General features: G+C 50.4%; 1 protein-coding gene across 1 annotated transcript in view; it reads right to left on the bottom strand.

Annotated features, from left to right (window-relative positions):
- Ptprf (protein tyrosine phosphatase receptor type F) overlaps nt 1-22292 on the bottom strand; it is a 90235-nt gene extending 67943 nt beyond the window's left edge. Inside the window, exons 1-3 of the mRNA XM_090335039.1 lie at nt 22215-22292; nt 14629-14705; nt 7698-7827 (exon numbers count right to left, since the gene is read on the bottom strand). Of these exons, the coding sequence (XP_090191165.1) occupies nt 7698-7788 (91 nt within the window). The 5' untranslated portion in view covers nt 7789-7827; nt 14629-14705; nt 22215-22292. The remainder of the gene's footprint in view (nt 1-7697; nt 7828-14628; nt 14706-22214) is intronic.
- Between the last annotated feature and the right edge of the window lie 503 nt (nt 22293-22795).

A 22795-nucleotide genomic window follows, 5' to 3' on the forward strand; every position in this document is an offset into this window, starting at 1 on the left:
TAGAACTAGCTGCTCTCTGAGAAGAGACCTTCCCTCTTGCTTTCCATTTTCCATAATGGCACCTCCACCAACCCCTAGACTTGAGCCAGAAACTAAAACTCCTCTTTTTTCTTCAGCCCCACATACTAGCAGTCCCAAAGGCCTAGACATTCCAGCTTCTAAGTATTTCTGGACGTCTTCCCAGGTGAATGCTTTCCGGTAATGTGCCCCCCACCCCCCTCCTTCCCACTGGTTTGGTGGTTGCTTAATCTGCTCCTTGAATTCTTCCTCCACAGAAGGCAAGGGAAGGGGGAAAAAGAGAGGGGCTCAGGCACTGCCGTACCTATGGCATCCTGGTATATATATCAGGGTCTACCCATGGCTGTTACCCCTATGAATCCCTCCATCCAGGGTCATATGCCAAGAGAAACTCATTCATTAAGATGTGGCAATGCCTCGTTAATCCTGACAGCAGATCTATTTCCTATTAATCAGGCCAATGAACAGCTCTTGGAAGGGCTAATGCTGTGAGAAATGACCTTTCAGACCACCTGCGTGGTACCTAAGCTATCTCAGGTTTGGCCTGGGCCCTGCCTGGCAGAAATAATCTTTTGCTAAGCACCCACTCTGCACCAGGCACTTTATCTTATTTACTTAGTCTTTCAACATTACTATTTCCAGTTTACAGTTTAAGGGGTCAAATCATTTGCCCAAGGTCATACAGCCAGTGAGTGGCACATCCAGGTCTTGAATTCAGGCCTGGTAAGAGTCCAAAATAACTGGCACAAAACAGTTCACAGGGGGCTGGTGGGGAAAGAGCAGGCCTAAAATAGAGTTGTAAAGGCAAAAAGTCAGACCAAAGAGGCAGTAAAGTGAGCAGAAGTGATGAAGTAGAGAGGGAGCATAGCAGACTCTAAGGAAGACTGGCTGTGACTGGAAATCAAGATGGCAGCTGGAATGGATGACAGTTGGAAGGTAGAAAATTCTTGTTTTGTTTTTTCAGGATGTAACACCTTGGGCTTTCATCAAGAAAATGGCCATCACTCATTAGTACCCCAGTCCTTAAAACACCCCACAAAGAAGGTACGTTATCACCTGAATTTTGGGGATGCCCTCTCCCTTTGACTCTTTTCTCCCTTTAAAGGAGTTTTCGAACTATGCTAGTATGCACAGATCCGCAGTCTGTCACTGCCTTCTGCTCCTCTCAGACTGGTCTTTTCAAACAGGATACCCTCATGTTCCACTGGAGCCATCCCTTAGTCTCCCCCCATCCCACACATATACCTGAGGACCTCCAGACAGCATCTCCCAGCTCTCTACTTGCAATGTCACCACCTTTAGTCCAGACACTACTTCCCTGTTCAGGATACCCACCAGCTAAACAAGCTGGTGTCCCTTCCTCCCTTCTCATTCTTCCCCACCTCCTCTATTCTCTCTTCAGCAGCCAGAAGACTATCCCTGATCAAATCTCTTCAAAAGCCTCCTACTTCTCTCTCAAAACACCATACTTGCGGATAAAGCTCTGCTAGGGCTGACCCAGCCACTTTCTCCAGAGTCCTGGCTTTGGAGCCCTGAATAAACAAGGTTCTCCATAGCTTCAGGGCCTTTACATGTGTGGCTCCTTCTACTGAGAACCTCTCAGACCACCCACTTTACCCACTCACTCCTAGTAACCTCCCCAGTTTCAGTCCAAACATGATCAACCTGCCCCACCCCCATTTGCTCACTTTGTCTGTTCCTGGTTTTTGTCTCTACCTCCTTCAACACTACCCATTGTTATAACTTTTGGTTGTGTGCATGTGTGAGGCTATTACGTTTCCCACATTTTTGTTTAACAGTACTTCCGAGGAGAGCATAACCCTGTCTAGTTTCCTCACCCTGTCCCAGTGTCTGACACAGCTCCTGGCATACAGGGGTGTAGAATGGAGGAAGGAATAAATAGAGAAAGGAATGTGTAAGGCAGGTGGAGACTGGGCCCCTCACACACACACCTTCCCTCTTAGCAAGGGAGAAACTCCAGGAAAAAAGTCCCCCTCCAGCTCTTGCCTCAACGTGTCTACATCGAAACCAGAGGCAGCAACCTGCAGAACCGGAATGGCTGGGAGTACACTGGGGGGCAGGGCCGGGAGGGGCCTCCTTGCCAAACAAAGAGTGAAGAAGCTGGGGAGGGGAGCCAGGTAGGGTCAGGAACAGCCAGATGGGACAAGCCTGAGAGTGGAGTGGAGGCTGGACTGTGCCTAAGGTCTGGGGCCAGTGAGAAGACAGAACTACTCTCCCTAGGAGCTGGAGAGAAGCCAGCATCTGGCCCCACTCACAGCCCTGGGCCAGACTGGCAGGGCTGCTCAGCCCTATATAGCTCAGAGGCTCATAGGCAGGCCCCTTCCCTCCATTAGGCCTTGCCTTGCTTTCCTCCTAACCCCAGTCCCTCACACAGTACCAGAGTCAAGCTCCAGTTCCCAGTTCCTCTTTGAATCAAGCCCTTGACTTATCTTTTTTTTTTTTTTTTTTGCAGTCCTGAAGCTTGAACTTGGGGCCTGGGCTTTCTCAAGGCTAGCACTCTACCACTTGAGTCACAGCACTACTTCTAGCTATTTGTGTGTATGGGTACTGAGAAATTAAACTCAGGGCTTTCTGTGTGCCAGGTGAACCCTCTACTGCTAGGCCAACACTCCTGGGTGCAAGCCCTTGACTTTCTTGTTCACTGCTAGGAGCTTTGGGGAGCACAATCAGAGCCTATTTCTCACCTACAAATCTGTCCTCACATAATCTTCCCATTTCCCCTCTCAAAGGTGCTCTTTCTAACCTTCCAGCCCCCACTTTCTATCTCTTCCAGCACTTCTGAGCTGAGAACAAAGTGCAGACTATAAGGGACTTACTCCTACTGTAGTTTCCTCCCTGCCTTTGGGATGATCTGCTCTCTTGTGTTTGGTCCCACTTAGAGGCTGTAGAAGCCTGCTTTCTGTCTCACTGTTAGATTGACCATCACCATCCTGGTGACACCCAGAGCTTCACACAGCTGGTCCAACTTTCGAGTCTGTGTCTATGGGGTGCCATCAGAACACACTGCTGTTGCCCAGCCTGATAACTCACCAGTGTGTCTCCCCTCCCCACTACCCAGGGTTGTGGGCAGCACAGAACTTTGGACTCTCAGGGCATACGCTGAGGCATTCTCAAGAGCAAGACACAGACCTTGCAGACTGGGATAAAGGGGCCTGGTGGGAGGATGTGATTTAAGAAAGGAATTGGCCTGGGGTAAAGGAGGCATAAACTCCAAGGAGGTTCGGAGGGACAGCTAAGCTGGGCTACCTCCAATGCTCCTCCTCAGGGAACATGACTGCTATTTTATGCCTTCCCTGAGGAACACATGCACACATGCACACAGACAGCATAGGGAAACAGAGGGCAGACACACAATGAAGGACAGACAGAAGGGAAGGGCAGAAAGAGCTCCTGGAGAGGCAATTTCCCATGCTCTGAACTGTTTAATGAGCTAGGGACTCATTAATGAGCTCCTGTGACTGCCCCCCTCCCCTCTAGGGCTCAAAGACAACCCTGGTTCCAAGAGTCATTCCTGAACTCCTGAAGCCCTAGCAATAGGGGGAGCACTTACTAGGTGCCAGGTGTCTTGGCTACATGACCTCAGTTAACCTTTCCTGATAGTAGTGATTAACTCTGTTGTGCAATAGGAAAACAGGCCCAGAGAGAGAAAGCATTTATGCCGGAAGTTCCCGAGGGCAGAGTCGAGACTGGCCACCCATAAACATGAGGGGGAAAGCACTGCAGAACTTGTATGCAAGCACCCTGACATGTTCCAGCTTCACAGGCTCAGTAGAGGGAGGGCAAATGGTAAACACACACACACACACACACACACACACACACACACACACACACACACACACACACACACACACACACACACACACACACACACACACACACACACACCCCCCCCCTGAATCCTCAAGACCTGGCTTTCTGTATCTTCAGCATCTGCACACCGTCCACCCCTGCAGCCACCACCAAGTATCCTGTTCTGAGCTTCAGTGAGTCCAAATAACTGGCCGATATCAGAGCCAACTCACGTCTGGTCCTGAGGCCCTCTGTCCCATGCTGCATGTGGGACTCACTTATGGTTTTCCCATGAGCTCAGAAGCCCAAGGACCATTTTCCTCCTTCCTTACCCTAGGAAGCCTCCCAACACCTGTTCCAAGATCAAGACCTGTGTCAACACTGTTCAAACTTACAACCACACTGTTGTTTTTGTCTGCTTGAAGTTCTGTGCCCCTCCATGATGGGTCCTATGATAGGCCTGCATGTATCCTTCCCATCTTGGCTCAGAACCACATGTGGCCCCACAGGTCTCCCCTCCTGAGAAGCCATGAAGTACTGGGCTAGGGAAGTGGATGAGAGGGAATCCATTCTCATGGGCTTGTTTGTGTGCTTGTCCAGGTTTCAACTGCAGCTGAGTAGGCATTGATGCTGGGCCTCCAGGCTAACTCCTGGCAGCTGCTTCTCCACCTCGCCTCCCTCCACTCCCCTCCAAGGCCAGGGCCCCCATTCATTTGTCTCGTTAAGAGGCCTATAGAAACACATTTGTCCATTCTGCGCTTCACTGCTCTAGTCGTCAATTCTCTGGGGTGCCCGCCCTGCCTTCTACAGCAGCCTTGCTCTGTCTGGCTATTTGCCCCTAGTGAGAAAGAAGTCACCCAGGCTCAGTCCAAGGCTGGCCATGGTGGATATAGAGCCAAAAGTGAATGCAGCTTAAGGCAGATTTGTAGGGGAAAGCCTAATCCTGGGACCAGGTCACCATGACCCCAGCTGAGAGACCTGTCCCATAGTTCTAAGTGTGGGAGAGAGTCCAAGTGACATCACTAGAACATTCACCTTAGCAGAAGAAGGATCTCAGCTTCCTCAGCTGGGTCCTACCTTTAAGACTTCGGCCCTTTGGTTCTGCTTACTAAAGAGCCAGTAGGGAGATTCCCGGAAACCTTTAAAACTGTCCTCTCAAGCCCTCAAGCCAGCTCCCGCCTGTAATCCTAGCTACTTAGGAGGCTGAGATCTGAGGCTCAAGGTTCAAAGCCAGCCCAGGCACAAAAGAACCTGAGACTCTTATCTCCAATTAATCCCAAGAAAATGGGAAGTGGGACTTGGCTCAAGGGTAGGGTGGTAGCCTTGAGTTGAAGAGCTCTGGGACAATGCCCAGGCCAAGGGGTAGGGTGGTAGCCTTGAGCTGAAGAGCTCAGGGAGAACACCCAGGCCGAGTTCAAACCCCATGACCCCCCCCCCCACACACACAAAAAACTCCCTGTCCTCTCAGGCTGGGAGTTTGGCCTAGTAGTAGAGTACTTGCCTAGCATACACGAAGACCTGGGTTTGACTCCTTGCTACCATACACATAGAAAAAGGCAGAAGCGGTGCTGTAGCTCAAGTGGTAGAGCTGTAGCGTTGAGAAAGCCCCAAGGATAGTGCTCAGGCCCTGAGTTCAAGGGCCAGGACTGGCCAAAACAAAAAACTGTCCTCTCACAAATGCCTTCTGGAGTTCAGGCTCACTCCATCACTTACCCACCAACCACCAAGGCTGGGGCTGAGCAACACCTGAACTTCCCAGACTCATAGTCAGTGTGGCAGGACGCTACACACTGTAACATGTAACCAAGGACAGGAAAAATGTTTTTTTAAGCAGAAATAGAAGAAATGAAAGCCTGGACACAGGCAGCATGTGACCTAACAGAGAAGGCTCTGAACCCTGAAAGCAGCTGAGGAGGGGAGGAAAGGGTTTAAACTGAGGGGTAGTTTTCAGCGTAGTTTTCGTTTTTGCAACAAGACTCCCTGTAGAATGGGGAATGAATTTGGAGGGAAGAGGCTGCTGTGTTCTAGAGCCCAAGTAAGAACTGAGGGTGGCTTGGATTAAAGTGGTGGAAGGAAGTGAGTGCACTCCAAAGATACTCAGAAGGTAGAAATAACAGAATGTGGTGACACTATCCATATGAAGAAAAGGAAGCAAAGCAGGTAGGTATGAAGGAAGGGTAGAGGTGGGGGCATGCTGGGACCGAGGCAGGAGGGAAAGCAAGTTATTTTCCTAGAACCTAGTTTCTTAAAGCCCTTAATACCCAGCTGCATATCCTCTCTCTCTGCTTTCTCATGCCCTGAGAATGTCTGGGGTTGGGGTAAGAGAGCAATGTTAGTCCTTCAATGCTGAAGGGATATTTATCACCTTTGAACAAGCCCAGATGACAGTAGTCACACCCAGTGAATCTCCCAAACTGTGCCTCCAAGTTCAAGCCCTCTCTCACCAGTTTTTTTTTTTTTTTTTTTTTTTTTTTTTTGCCAGTCCTGGGCTTGAGCTCAGGGCCTGAGCACTGTCCTTGGACTTTCTCAAGGCTAGCACTCTACCACTTGAGCTCAGCACCACTTCTGGCTTTTTTCTATGTATGTGGTACCAAGGAATTGAACCCGGGTCTTCATGCATGCTAGGCAAGCACTTTAACCACTAGGCCAAACTCCTGGCCCCATCTCTCTCACCAGTTCTAAGCAGGTCTAGAGATCATCCCCAACTCCGTCACATTGCTCCCTATTGCTACAGCCCCTATTAGATCCCACTGTTGCTCCTGTCTAGCAGCTCCCACTACTCCTCATCCTCCTTTCTATAGAGGAATGTCAGCCCCTAACCCTTTCCCTTGTAGCCCCACCCAGGGCCTAGTTTCTGAGGACAAAGGGCAGGACACTTCAGGGCCACCCCTCTCCAATACGGCTCCTGAATAATTAATGAGCCATTAGGAGAAAGAGCCCTGGTGGGGCAAGACTTTCACTCAGAGACTTGTGGGTAGAAAGGATGACTGTGGCCTGCTGACCCTTGAATTGGTCCTGGACTGCTTCTGGGCTCTGGACAGGCTGGGAACAGCCCCTTCCCCCAGGGACCTTGGCTCCGACCTTGCCCCTCCCCCTAGCCTGCAGATTGGTTGAGCCTACTCTGTGCTCCGCCTCCCTCCAGTAACCAAGCAGTGGTAACCATGGCGACGGGAGGGCTGTGGCCAGTCTACTGTAGTACCAGGCTGGGGGAAGGGCAGCAGCAGGAAAGGGACCAAAGTTCAGAGTTGGACCTGGATAGGGGACAGACTGTTGTCCAACATACACATACCCACACATACCCACACTCTCTCTCTCTCTCTCTCTCTCTCTCTCTCTCTCTCTCTCTCACACACACACACACACACACACACACACACACCCCGTGTGCGCACGCACAGGGCCCCCCCACCCCCCTTCAAGGAGATTGGAACTCAGCTCCTTGCTGAAGGAAGGGCTCAATATCTCCATACTTATATCCTAAGGGTATAATAACCCAGAGGAAGCTTCTGAGCCCTTCCTGGACCTCAGGACACATTTGGCATCCTATTCACACATCTATACATATTTCCTGGGCTTTCTACACACATCTGCAATAAGGATGCAGCACATGTCTGAGCATGCCACACAAAGACCACATGAATCCAGGACATGTTTTCCAGACCCATAAAATGGGATCATGCTTAAGCATGTTTTACCCACAGAGCCTAAGTGATACACAAGCACTCCACAGGTGCTCACAGGAAGCAGAGGGGCGGAATACTCTCAGCATCCCGTTTCTCCCATAAGTAGTTCTGTCCCAGCCCAGAGAACTGCTGGGAAAACTGTCCTCTTAACCCGGGAGATCTGCACCTTGAAGGATTACTTACTGTCGCCGTGGGCACCCATCACCAAACCAAGCATCATGAGTGTGGGTACAAGGGGCACCATCGTCCTCCCTGGGGCTGGCTCTGGGGCCATCCAGGGCTCTTCAATCAGCCACAGCCCAGGACAATGCACCTGGTAACAGAGAGGAAGGTAGAGCCAGTCAGCTGGTATCCATTAATGTCCCTACTGCCCACCCATGCTTTCTTCTAGTCTCCACTCATCCTCACTATCCATTCAGACACTAGCCCAGCAGACCCACCTTGAAATGTGCAATGCCACCAAGGCTCTTGTAGGAAGAGAGTACAGGAGGTCTTTAGGACATTCTCTAAACCCCATCAGAAGAACAGTGTAAGATACTGAGACCAGGATGATCCATCCTAATTCTAACTCACTCCACTAATTAGACAAGGAAATGGGATCCGAGACACAGTCAGAGACACAGAGATTGAAGGAACAAAGACAAGACACAGATAGGGATCAGCTAGGAGCTAGGCAGATCCACACAGGCATCCCAAAGTCTCTGGGGCATCCTGTTGCCCCTCTGCTTCTGAGAAGGGAGGGAGGCAAGAGGCCAGACCCCCACACAATGAGCACAGGTCTCAGAACACAGACTTGTTGGCAACAGACAAATCCAGGTATCAGAGGATTGTAGCCAAAGCCACAACCCATCAGGGCTGGCCAAGACTACACTCGACAAGTTGGAACTGCCCACCTTCATCCTACCCAATTCCCATGACACCTTCCCTTCCAAAGAGAAACTATAGGGAAGCTTCAGTGGCCAAGAATGGAGGTGCTACACCCTAAGACTCAATTCCCATACTGCTTTCAGAAACCAGAAGCATATAGGGACAGTGAGGAACTGTGTTGGAGACTAACTAAATGTTTGCACGCCTTTGTTCATAAGCTCCTGTATGAGTGCCCTATCTACTCTGTAGACACCCATAATACCTTCCTGTGACCCCACAACACACTGAAGATATTGCCATCATTCCTCAATCCCGGTGGCAAACACCCAAGGGTCACTCTCACACATCCTCTGCCTGGGACCTGGGAGTTTCAAGTCATATGCAGCAGTGTCCACCATCTATCTCTGTACACATCTCGCCATAAGTAGGGAACTAGCATTTGGACAGGTCATTAACACTAAAATTTCAACAGAGCATGATAGGCGTGAATGGAAGCGGACATGACTTGGGATCCTACAGTGGTACCCATAAACTCTGGAGGGGTCAAAGCCATGGTCAGACTCAGATGCCTGCTGACTCATAATGGTAAGAGAATTTGTAAGATGACAGAACAGATAAGAGAGATAGGGATCTAAGATGGTTCTGGGCCTTCCTAGAACTTGAACCTTTGTTTCAACAGGAGCAGTCAAAGGTCATGAGGTCAGAGAGCAGCTGATGAGCAAAAGTGATAGACAAAGTACAGGTGACTGTGATGCATGGTGGAGGCTAAACACAAAGAAAAAGGGAATATGTCTCTTGCCCAGGCATCTCACTGAAACTTGAAGACAAGAACTGAGCCAGAAAAAGCAATTAAAGTTGAAAAGACATTGTGGATATCCAGCCCCATTTGCACCAAGCTGGGAGTCCTGCTGAGTGATCACACAGCTGACGAGGCTGAGTCCACAACGATGTCCAGCACAGTCATGTCAGGATGGAAGTCCAGCATCACTAAGGCTCTGTCTGGATTTGGTTACCATAGCACAGAGGTAACTGCAGTGCAGCCAATAGTACAATCCGACTTCCTAGCAAGACATCAGGTAATAAACTGCCTAGACAGCTTATCATGGAGGCATAGTACCCTGATGCGATCATCCTTCAGTTTCAGAACAGTACCACAGGTATAACTCAATAGTGTGTACCAAAGGATAGATACAGAGTGGCCTAGGACAGGTATCATGGAGTGTGACAACACAAAGTCAACCATTTTTCCAAGTATGTAACCCCTAGTATAGACACCTCAGGGACACAATCTCCTGTACAAGTATCAGGAGGCTACATCTCTCTGGTACAGACATAAAGGGATGACGCTAAACAGAACAGCCATTATGAGGTACAAATGCACAGCACAGTCATGGGATGGAACTCAGCATAATTACCACAGAGGCTTAATCTCCTATATTTGCCTTGGTACAGCAATCACAGAACTTTAACTCCCATGTGTAGACATTATAAAGTGTAGTGTCTGGCCCAGACAAGATATGGGCATACACTGAGGGTAGAGACATATAAAAGTGTAACTGCCTGTTAAGGATAGTACACTGCCAGAGAGGTATAACTTGCTGTCACAGATCCCAAGGGGGTCAGTTGCTGCTACAGATATTAAAGGAGTATGCGACTCCATCCAGCAGAGCCATCATGGACTATGACTAGCAGAATAGACAGCCATGAGGTCCAATCTTGGGTGAGATCCTGGCTACAGGGGTTAAGAGACCTGGATTGAGATACTCAGAACATTTTGTTCAGATCCACAATGTAGGACAGACAAAGGTAGAACAACCGAAAACGAAGTCATCCACGTGCATGGAGACATAGACACCCCGAGATACAAGGAAACACAGGACACACTCGTGCATGCACACAAACACCTTCCTAGGAACTACTCTGGCAAGCACTCAGCTGTCTGAACCAGGACTTCTCCTTGTCAGCAGCTCCTGGCGTGAGCAAGCTGCTCCCGCCTCTAGACTGCAGAGCCCAGAGCCTGTCCCACATCAGGTGGTTCAGGCCACTCCCAGCTCTAGGGCCTCCCACAGCTACAGAGCAAGGCAACTCAGAGTCCCCAAGCCTGGCCTCAGGGCTAGACCTTGGTCCTTCCTCCACCCGTCAGTCCCAGGCCACCTGCTATGAGAAGGCAAAGAGGAGCAGGGAGACAGGACTGCTGCTAGTCATGCTCACCCTCTCTATGAAAGAGTAGGGTGCCCACTTCACCAGCAACCATGGGTGAGTCTGGACTTTTAATGGCTCAGAACTGCACTAGAGACCATCAGGTCTAACAAACTGACATACTTGGACAGGAAAACAATTATAAACGTTGTGATATTATAGAATATAATTGAATGCAATTTTTCCACATTCAATATGGTTTTTATATCTTTTTTTTTTCCCCTTTGCTACATCAGTGTAGAGCTGCCAACTGCCCTTTCTTAGGAAGAATTGTCCTTTATTCTCAGATCTTGTCCTTGGTACTAAAATGTCCTTTCCTGTATGACATGATGGGGATAGCAGATAGCAGTTGCTTCTTATTATGTCCTTGGCAAAATAAAAAAAAAAAAATGCCAACCCTATGTCTAGCCCCAAGAACCTTTGGAAACTGAACTGGTTTGTGAACACAAAGAGCCTGGGAAAAGAAGAAGCAGGCACCACACCAAGCCACAAGACCTGCACAGCAACATCATGGAAAATGTGTGCTACACAGAATCATGACCTCCATGTGGCCCACCTTGACCACGCCTTGCCAAGACCAAAGGAGTCCTGAGGGACTATGTGACGCCAGGAAGGAGGGGTTCCCAGCTGAAAAACAGCTGGGATCATTCCCGTGGCCCCCTCATGAATATGCAAATACAGACTGATTTCTTTCCCTTGGGCATGAGTTATTATTCACAAATATTAATTAGTCTCCAAATACCACCTGTTCCTATGCCTCTACTAACCCTTCCTCAGGACAGGATTTTGGCTCCTAGAGGCTAGGACTCAGAATGGACCTGGACAGAAGGAGTAACCCAGGGCCACACAGAGAAGCCAGCCAATGGAAGAGGCCAGTACTTGGGGCAGTGAAGCACACACTGGGGAGGGAAAGCTGGGAGCCACTCATCTTCTAACTGGTGGCAGCAGCCAACCGAACTCTTCTGTCACATCCTAGACCGTTCACCACGTGGCATTGCAGCAGCGGCCACGGAGGCGGAAACAGGCCTTGATACTCTTGGGAAAGGAAAACCAACATGTTTCCAACTCTCACCAAACCAACCACTGGATTATGATAAAAATAAATCACGGCCTCAGCCATGACCCCAGCTTCAGGGAAGGAGGTAGCTGGCAGAAGGGGGCAGAGAATGCCTTCTCTTCTAGCCAGGGGACCAGAATCTGTAAGCAAAGCCAGGAACAACCCTCCCTTTTCCCTCCCAGATGCACTGAGTGCCCTGTCCTCTTACTGTAGCCCTCAGCTACAAGGAGGGAGTGATTGGAAGTGTTGAAGTCTCTGGGGTTGCAGCCAAGAGCCTAGGAAGGGCCTAGCTGGAAAGCATGAAATCAAAAGGGACTAGTGGAGGTAATCTTCCTACAGTTAATAGTTCCTAAGGCTCTAGCCCTCTTCCTCTGGAGGCATGGGGACCTCTTGGATTAATGCTTACTTTAGTGCCTCTAGGCCTCTGCCCTAGCTATGTCTTTACCAGAAAAGATGCCTTTCTCCTGCCTAGCCACTCACTCAGCCTTCAGAACTAGGCTCAAGTGACACACATTAATGTAAATCTTTTCCATATGACCTGCTCAGTTTTCTAGCCTTGTACAGCATAGAGAAAGATACAAGAAGTGATACAAACTAGTGGTTTCCACTCCAGGGTGACTGTTACCCCATGGGCATTAAATTAATGTCTGGAACTAATTTGTTTTGGGGAGGGGGGTTGGTTTTGGGCTTGGACTCAGGGCCTAGGCGTTGTCCCTGGGCTCTGCCCACAGCATCACTTCTGGTTTTCTAGTGGTAATTGGAGATAAGAGCCTCATGGACTTTAGTGCCTGGGCTGGCTTTGAACCTCGATCCTCAGATCTCAGCTTCCTGAGTAGCTAGGATTACAGGTGTGAGCCACCACGCCCGGCTCTGGAGCCATTTTTGACTGTCAGGACATGGGTGGACATGGGTGCTACTGGCCTCTAGTAGGAAGAACCTGGAACACTGTTAGTGCTCCTATAGTAACAGCATAATCACTAGAGCAAAGGGTCATCTGGTCTAAAACACCAACAGCACTAATACTGAGAAACTCCATTGCTGGTTCAGACTATACTCTGACTTGGTCCTAGCCCTAGGACCCAGTCCCTTAGAAACATCCTGAGCCTTGAACCCAAGGCAGCCATAACTTGGTTAAATTCTCCTATTAGCTGTTTTCGGACCCTTGGGACTTCAGAGCATCTTCCCCAATCCCAAACCTAGCCTACCTACCAGAAATTGGTTCTGCAACATACCCAAGCCCACTTATCCAAATGTGCCACCAGCAAGTAGCCTTCACACAGGACAAAGTACTCCCTTCTGGTAAACTTTCAGGCAGGCCAGACCATCATTTGACGGGCAGGTAAAGGGCATACTGTATTCCTACACCCACTATTCCAACTGACCTCTCTAACCCAACCCATCACATGACCCTTCCTGTAACTATAAACACCCATGAAATGTACATGTCCACCTTGTCTAGGCCAAACCCATCTTTTCCATGGCCTCTTTGCCCAGTCATCCATTCAGAACTGCCCAAAGGCATAGGTTCTGCTTCCAATGTATTCACACAAAGTGAACAGGCCCACCAAGCCCTTGGCTCAGAACTATCCAGTCCCTCTTTATCTAAGACTCCTAATCTTAGGGATTACACTTCGATCTACCCAGTCATCCAAGCTAGGAAGTCCTCCTAAAATGTTCCCTTTCTCCATCCCATACATCCCAGTAAGTACGAACCTGCCTTGCCTCCATCCCAATCACTTATGGCCTCTTCAGTGGGCTTCATCCCTTCCAACCCATCCTGCACTCAACCAATGGTGCATTTAGTTTATAAAAATGCAGGGGCCGGGAGTTTGGCCGAGTGGTAGAGTGCTTGCCAAGCCATGTATGAAGACCTAGGTTCGATTCCTCGGTATCATATACATAGAAAAAAGCTGGAATGGTGCTGTGGCTCAAGTGTTAGAGCACTGGCCTTGCGAAAAGTCCAAGGACAGTGCTCAGGCCCTGAGTTCAAGCCCCATGACTGGAAAAAAAATGCAAATACAGCCAGGCACTGTTGGCTTATATTTGGAATCCTGGCTGCTCAGGAAGCTGACTTCTGAGGATCATGGTTAAAAGTCAGCTCAGGCAGCAAAGTCTGTAAGGCTCCACCAGAAAACCGGAAACAGAGCTGTGGCTCCAAATGGTGGAATGCTAGCCTTGAGAAAGAGAGAGCTCAGAGACAGTGCCCAGGATCCACCCCCATTCTCCACCCCAAACAAAAAGCAAAGGTAAAAATGCATGTCATGTTTGCTGCCTGATCCCATTAAAGCCAATGTTCCATGATTAAATGAGTCAATGGATGGTTAGACAGGTGAATACCCAGATTTTGCTTCTCTGTTTATAAGAATCTTTAACATCTCTGGATCATCCCCAAGAAAAAGTCTATAGCTTTTAGTCTGACATCCAAACTCATAATGCTGACTCCAAACTCTCAATTTCATTCTGTGCAACCCAAACCCACCTCTGTGCTTCTCTTGGAAAGCAGTGGATCTCAGAGACTTAGCACCAGGTACCCTGCTCCTTCTACCACAAGCTTTAGTTTGCAAGCAGTCTTTTCAAAAGAAACACAGTGAATGAAGCAGCAGACAGATCCTAGTGTAAGCCCCAGAATGTCACCCAGAAGCTTATTTCACACCTACAGTCATTGATGAGTTGTGTATCATTCCCCACCCACCTCTGTCATCCATTCCAGCCAGAAACTCCTTGACACCTCCCTCCTTCATGGCCCACATTCACTCCCTCACCATGGACTGTCTACTCTACCTCCTTAAATAGCACTCAAGTCATTTCTTTCCCTACTAACACTGTCTTCCTTATAAAGCCTTTACAACCTCTTAGCCATATGCATACAGGGTCATTCCATGCCCTTGTTGACAAGACCTATACGGATTTCCATGGGCTATGCATCAGTTCAGCCTGGCACAGAAAACTACTCTGCGCCCTGCTTCAGGTCATACTTTGGCGCACACTTACTGTGTTTTTGCTTGCTCACAGTCTTTCCTGCTGAACAATCAGCTCTGAAGGCAGGGCATGGGGGCCTCCGCTTTTTGCTGGACAGAGAAGAAGAGATGAAAAAATAAGAATTTGATCACAGCAGAATGGGAATTGACATAGATGTTCAACATTTGCTAGGGGGTGGGGTAAGAGAGATAGGTTATAGAACTGGTGGTGTCGAATGATCTCCATTTAGTAAAAATGCCCATCATTTCAAGTTACTCCTTTATTGAGTCTCCCTGAGCTCCTAGTGTGTGCAAGGCATCCTTCCATATGGCTATTAGCAACAGAGACCAAGTGTCTGACTTCAATAGTAGAAACTGTGTCCACATTTCTCAGTATAATCCTAGTGCTATGCAGAGTCACTCAGCCTATGCTCTCTTCCTACTAGTCAACTACAAGAACTTTCTCATTGTGTGTGTGTGTGTGTGTGTGTGTGTGTGTGTGTGTGCGCGCGCACGCACGTGCGTACGCCAGTTCTGGAGCTTTAACTCAGGGCCGGGGCGCCGTCCCCGAGCTTCTTTTGCTAAAGACTAGCACTCTCCCACTTGAGCCACAATGCTACTTCTGGCCTTTTCTGTTTATGTGGTACAGAGGAATCATGCATGCTAGGCAACCATTCTACCACTAAGCCACATTCCCAGTCCAAGAACTTTGTCTTCTGATCTTCAAATGCACCCTATTTTTTTTGTTTCCCAGCACTGCTTCACCATGTACCTCTGTTGGGAATGGGCTACCTAGGTCCGTGTAGTCAGTATACTCATATCTCAAATCCAATGGTACTTTCTTCCTTCCTATGATGTGCTGGACTGCATCCCTGAACCCTGCCTTGAAGCAGTAATCACAAATGTATTTATTTACTTATACAATTACTGAGTCACTAACATAAGCTCATTAAGAACCTGAGTCATGTTTGCCTAGCTCAGTTTCCTATTTTTAGTGTCCAGCAGGGAGCTGGCACATAGTAGGTATTCAGCCAACATGTTTAGTTGCATAGATAAATGCATGAATGAGTTCACAGAAAACAGCTTGGAAAACACACCCCAGAATACATGTCAATCTTCAAAGAAACTTCAAGAGCAATATTTATTTTTTTACTTTCTGCTTCTCTATAATTTTTTAAATGAAGGTGTGTCCCTGCATGCCTCCTCCGCGGGCACACACAGTGCAACCAGAGCCCAGCCTTTCCATCCAAAATCATTACTGAACCCCTATTAGCATGGGCACCAGCGGGGTGGGGAAAAGGGTCGGTAACTCTCACTTCATCTAATCACCCTCTCAGCTCAGCTACAGACTCTGACAGTGCCCACTCAACTCTGCAGAAGGCTTCTCCTGGGCCTCAACCCCACATGTAAAAACAGCCACCACCCCTCCCACAGTCCTGCCACTATGGCTCTTCCCAAAATGGACACACAGGTTACACTGGTCATAAGGGCCAGGAACACCCTTCACAAACCCAGTCATTGACCCTTATTTCCAACTTCCACACCAGGAAATTATCTTAAGATTGCTAACTTCTGGCCAAGGGCCATTCTGGCAGACCTATGACAGGTCTCACCAGACCAATGCCATCCTTACCAAACCTGGCTTGAGAGCCACAGAGCAGCGGTATGCTCCCCACACATGAAATAATATTCTCATCCCGACACTGGTGGCTCACTCTCCTGTAACCCTAGCTACTCAAGAGGCTGATAGCTGAAGATTGAGGTTGGAAGTGAGCCCAAGCAGACAAATTTGAGAAACTCTAATCTTTAACTGATCCAGAAAAAAAAGCCAGAAGTGAAGGCATGGCTCAATTGGTAACACACCAGCCTTGAGTGAAAAAGCTAAGCAAGAGTGCAAGGCCCTGAAACAGACAACCTGCCCCACCAGAAGTAACAGCCCTGGGACTCAGAATGCCCACACACCTCCTTCTTCCAGCCTACTGTGTTTCTTCACAATATTCCCAGTGGTCATTGCTCCCAGTATACAGGCTGCCAGGCGGGTCTGGCTAGACAAACCAGCTTCCCAAAACTCAAAGGCCCGTTTGTCTAGAGATGTCTGCCAGGCTTCACTGAGTCTGACGTGAGGTTTCTGGCTCCACTGCTGCTCAGGAACCCAAGCAAAGGAGCACTATCACACTCAAGGCCATGGGAGGAACCCCAAGCCCTGTGCTTGGGGAGAACGGGCTCTTCAACAAGAAGGAGCCACATGTCGAAAGAAGCCCGTGCTCAAAATGGTCAGGAGGTGGGTCCCAGAACAGACTAAAACACACACAGGTGCAAAAGCACCAAACCACACAAAGTAACACCAGTGCACAACTCCAGAACAACCTAAATAGCACTTAGATCACACCAGTCTGGGACAAGAGGCCCAAAACAACCTAGACAGAGCTCTCTCAAGTACACAGATTCTCAACAACAGCTCCCAGAACCACTTCAGACCCACACTGGGGCAGACTTCAGAATGGTGGGTGTACCCTGAGAATAGGCCACCACTGACACTGGATGACAAACTGGAAAGCTACTCAGAAAAGGCTTAACTGGCATAGGAGCAAAGTTAGGAATCATACTGAGTGCCACCCAGAAGGGCCTTGTAAGGTTAGTAGGCAGGCATGACCAAGATCACGTAAGGCCCTGGCACCAATCCAGGCCTCCCCCAGCAGGGTTCTCCATCATGGTCAGGAAAGCTGGCTCCAGCAGTGGGAGCAGGATGAAGTGGAAATCCAGAACACAGACATGGTTTGGAGCAACCCCCAGGCAGCCCCTGTGGCTGCATCAGGAAAAGTTCCCAGAAGCAGCAACTAAAACACAGCCAAGGAACTAAACCTGTCTTCAGACCCCCAGACCAGGTACACTGGATCTCTAAGGCAAACTCAGAAAGAACCAATCTCTGAAGCTGCTTAGGACCCAGGAAGAGCCCGAGGAATTGAGGAACTAGAAAGGTGAGGCTACCTCTTCTGAGAATTCTACCCACCTACCACAAGCCCTCTTCTACAAGGCTACACCTTTATATCCTTCTTACACTTGTCCAGCTGAAGCTCAAATACATCCAAGTAACATACAATCCCACTGATGATGATGACGATGGCGGGGGGAGGGGGGCCGCGGGGGGGGCACAAAAGCACACTTCTCCTTGTCAAGCTAGCTACTTATTAACTACAGCTTAGAATTGGAGCTGTTTTAGGTGACCAGTATGGGTTTTTTGAGGCAATCTTGAGTGATTCTGATGGAAAGTGGGCTTGTACCACTCTTGTTGATATGGTTATAATTACTACTACCACCACCACCACTGAGGAACAGTACTTATGAGGTACCAGACCTAGTTCTAAAAGCTTAATGCATATTAACTTTAAACCTCCTTACACCCCCTTGAGACATGGAAATTTTATTATACTTGTTTAACAAATGAGGAAACTGGCTCAGAGATATTAAGCAGCTTGGTCAAGGTCAAGTCAAACTCCAGTCATTCAAAACCAAAGTGGTTCTCCTTCTCTGGCTCAAAATGTTCTCCCAAATTCTATTTTCACAGACCCACCCCTGCATAGCCCCCACCTCCACTGAACCTTAAGTGCCCAAGCACATCAAAGACAGCACATCAGGCCTGAGTTCGGCATCCACCTGGTAAGGTCCCCACCTCAGGATTGTCCAGATATTCCAGGGCCTTCAGGAAGGCCCTACCTAGCTTCCTGGGAACTTGGGGCTCCTCTTTCTTCCTCACACCACATCCAATAAGCTATCCTGTCCAGACCAAGGAGCTTTTCCAATGGCCCATACCTCCAACTCTATCACACCACACAGTCCTCTCTCCTAACTTCACTGTAACATCTTCGTCACTGAGCATCCTATACACCATCTTTATCTTTGCACACCCCCGAAGCCATCTTCCAGAAAAATAAATCTCACCACAGCTACCACCCCAACTTTGAACCTTCAGTGTTAGCCAGGTGCTGGTTGTTCACACCTGTATCTAATCCTTGCTACTCAGGAGGCTGAGAATTAAGGATCGCAGTTCAAAGCCAGTCCAGGCAAGAAAGTCCACAGGATTTTTTTTTTTTTTGCCAGTCTGGGGCTTGAGCTCAGGGCCTGAGCACCGTCCTTGGGCTTTCCTCAAGGGTAGAGCTCTACCATTTGAGCCACAGCATCACTTCTGGTTTTTTCTATGTATGTGGTACTAAGGAAATGAATATGGGTTTTCGTGCATGGTAGGCAAGCACTCTACCACTAGGCCAAACTCCTGGCCCAAGGCCGCAGGATTCTTATCTCCAATTAATCAGCAAAAAGCTAGAAGTGTAGCCTCTATAGTAGAGTACCAACCTTGAGTGAAAAAATTAAGGGACAGTGCCAGAGCCCTGAATTCAAGCCCTAGTACTGGCACAAAATGAACAAACAACAACAAAAAAGAAAAACTTTAAAATCCCCTCTGTTCTCTAAATCACAGGTATCTCACTGAGCTCTGAAAGTTCTGTAATCTATTGTAATGTCTAAATATCCTACAAGTGGTTTCTCTTCGTCTTTCTTCATACTAGGTATATATATGGTTCTTTACCACAAGTATTCTTTCTCCCTTCTACAATTGGTAAATGCTGTTCAATCCTCTAAACCTCTAAAGGACTGGCTTAGACAGCCCTTTCTCCGTCTCCTCTGGGACTCATCTCACCTTGACTTCAAACTCCCATTTCATGGTGAACTCCCCAATATTCTAATCTTAGCTAAGGACTGAAGATACTTTAGGTAAACTGATGCCACAACCTCAACAGCTAAGGGATGGGCTCCCTCTTCTAATCAGGTCTTATCCTACAGGAAGTAAATGGCCTGGCTGAATGTGCCTAGCCCTGGAGTCTGGTATACAGTCAGCAATCAACAGCAGGTTACCAAATTGCTTTCATAGTCACACAAAGTTACTGTCACTGCTGAGGATGTATTGCCACACAATTTTAGTGGCTTCTCACAGAAGCCCTAAGGCCCACTGGGGCCTGTTCTATAGGGGCCAAAACTGAGATTAGGGAGAAAGCAACCTCCTTGAGGTCTAAGGCTGGAGGACAGAGGGGCAGGTGTAGTGTGTGTAACATTCTCCAGTGCATTAAGTCCCTGACAGAGGACTTGAAAACTAGAACCCTTGGTTACAGCTCCTGGGAAGAGTGAAGAAAATACAAAGCACCAGGGACCATTATCTCCTTGCACATCAATGCAATTCTCCAAAAAAGAGGTTTAGCCAATCTACTTTTGCTTCAGTCTACCAAACTGCTTCTCCAGCACCCAAACCCATCTTGCTCTTCACAAAATCCTATATATCACACTAGCACCAGCTGTGTTTGTAGGCAGGATGTAGCACACACTACACAGGTGGGACACAAGGAGGGAGGTCAGTAGCTGCGAGAAGAAAAAGCAGCAACAGCAGCAGTGGAGGAGAAGGAGGAGAAAGAAAAAAAAAAAAAACAAAGAGCAAGGAGTGGAAGAATAACCTTAAAATGTTTCCTGATCAAGAAAGGAAAAAATAGCTGTGTGCCAGTTGCTCACACCTGTGATCCTAACTACTCAGGAGGCTGAGATCCGAGGATCAGGTTCGTAGCCAGTCTGAGCAACAAAGTCCATGAGACTCGTATTTCCAAGAAACAACTCAGAAAAAGTCTAAATGGTACTGTGGCTCAAATGGTAGTGAGCTAGGCTTGAGCATAAGGAGCTCAGGAACAGCACCCAAGTCCTGAGTTCAAGTCCCAGGGCTGATTAAAAAGGGTAGAGCGAGGAGTTGGAAATGACATCTCAAGTGATAAAAGAGAAATATTAAACAAGCAAAAATATGCACAGAAGCACATGTACCAGAAGGCACAGGACTGAGTATGCAAGTGCACAGGTGTGCTGTAAGTGTGCAAGCACAGCGGATTTCTGATCCCTGGCTGGCATGCGGGACAGAGCAGACAAGGGCAAGAAGGAAGGGAATGTGGAGGTGTATGGGGATGAGAGATGAGGGAAGGCAAGTGGGAAAGAAGTATGCAGGGTGTTGGTGTGTGGCCTGAGGCCCAGCTAAGATACAGAGGCTGTACTCAAGGAAGCCCTGGGCTCATTCATATAATCAGGAAAAAGAGGGATTTTCATGCTCCCTGAAGCAAGTGTTTCTAAGAAGCCCAACAAAATTTCCTTGCATTTCTTGTCAGAACTCTCCTCTGGATTCCAGCTGATCCCAGATCGGATCCCTTCCTCTTGGAAGGGCCACCCTACACTTTTTTTTTTTTTTTTAACCAAATCTGGATACACTCCCCTAGATTCTCCAGCCACAGCCAGCATCAGGTCACTCAGGGTTCGTCCCTTGTCCCTCAGAAGCCAAAGTGGAGCCATGGTCACCGGTTGGCAGTCCAGGCTCCCTGCCGTTCTACCCCAGGGGCATCACAGTGGCCCATTTCATAGCCCAAGCAGGTTTCGCAGCTGCTCCAACACACACACCGATTGCAACTTTGGGGCTCTGCAGGGGAGGCTGGAGTGGGGAGACGGGCTAGCCCCTCCCCTTCCCCCCAGAGTGGAGGAACCAGAGGGGCAGCATTCCAGAGAAGTGGGGGAAGGGGCCTAGCTGAGGGGGTACAGAGACACCAACAGACAGAGAGGGGAGGGGGACCAGAGGCCCCAGAAGAACAGGAAGCCTTAAGCAAAGTGACCACCACCAGGCAGAGAGAACAGGGACACCTGGGCAGGGAGAAGGGAGACAGCTGGATAGAGACTCTGAGACCGCAGGGGGTGAGATTGGAAGGCAGTGACACAGGGAGACAGAGAGACACGCAGGGAAATAAAGCTACCACCGAGACTAAGACGGGGCGCAGCAAACTGGGGACCAGGCACGGGACGGGACAAGGGGCGGCGACGGAGCGAACTTTCGGAGCGGGTCCGCGCGGCCACGTCCTCCCGGGACAGGGCGTTGCAGCGTAGTGGGAGTGGGCACCGCCCGCTCCGGCTCTCCCCGATCCGCGCCAGACACCGAGCCGTGGGGGTGCGGGGCGGGGGGGGAAGAGCTCCAAACTCGCACTCGGCGCATCCCGGGACCGCACGTGCGCCGGGGGCCGCGGGCGGGACGGGGGCGCGCCGGCTGCGGCTCCCCCGCCGGCTGGGAGGGGGCGCCGGTGCGGCGGGGGTGGGGGCGCGGCCTGGACCCGCCCGGAGCTGGGGGGGTGGGAGGCGGAGAGCCGTCCCCGAAGCGCGTCCGCGCCGGAAGGTGGGGAGTGGGCGGGGGGCAGGCCGGGGAGGGGGCCCACACAGGCAAGGGGAAACTTTGCACCGGGGGCGCGGGCTGCGGCTCAGGTGCGGCGGGCGGGAGGGGGGAGAGGGGCAGCGGGGAGCCCGCGGGCCGCGGCGGCGGTGGGGGGTATCTGCCGCGGGGTAAAGACGGGGAGGAGCCGCCGGGTGCGGGGGGCCGGGGGGGGGCGAGCCGCGACTGCGGGCGCGGCAGGTGGGGGCGCGGCCCGGCCTTAGCGGCGTCCCCCCCTCCAGGCCCCCCAGGACCGTCTTTCCCGGCGGACACGGGGGAGGGGGCGAGGCTGGAAGGGTGGGCTGGGGACCGGCGCGGAGAGGACCTGAGGGGGGCCCTGGGGGGTCACTCACCGCCTATCCGGGGGCCGTCGGTCCGCATGTCCCCCCGCCAAGCCGCCGAGGCCGCCTCTCCTGGCTCCTCGGGCGCCGCCACCACCACCACCACCGCCGCCGCCGCCGCCACCACCACCACCACCACCACCACCACCTGGTCCCGCTCCCGCCACCGCCGCCCGAGCGGGAGCCGGAGCCGGAGCCGGAGCCGGTGCTGGAGCCGGAGCCGCCGCCTCTGCTGCTGCCGCCGCCGCCACCGCTCCCGCCGCTCCCGCGCCAGCTCCAGCCGCGCGTCCGCGCTCGCGCCCGCGCCCCTGCCCTGCCGTGCGCGCGCCCGCGCCGCCCCTCCCCTCGTGCACTCTCGCTCGCTCCCTCGGAAGGCGGCGGAGCCGCGCAGGCCCAGCGAGGCCACAACCCAAGCCCGAGCCTAAACCCCACCGCAGCGCACCAGAAGGCACAGCCCCGGGCTCGGCCGCAAGCCTAGATCTTTCCAGTGACTCTCGGTCCTAACGTGAACCTAATGCAGGGCTGGGACCCCATTTCTAGATCCATTCAGACCCAAGCCGGAGGCGCAGCTCGGACCCATCCTTAAACCCAGC

Source organism: Megascapheus bottae, chromosome 6 (genome assembly GCF_031878675.1).
Source record: "Megascapheus bottae isolate mThoBot1 chromosome 6, mThoBot2.hap1, whole genome shotgun sequence".
NCBI lineage: Eukaryota > Metazoa > Chordata > Mammalia > Rodentia > Geomyidae > Megascapheus > Megascapheus bottae.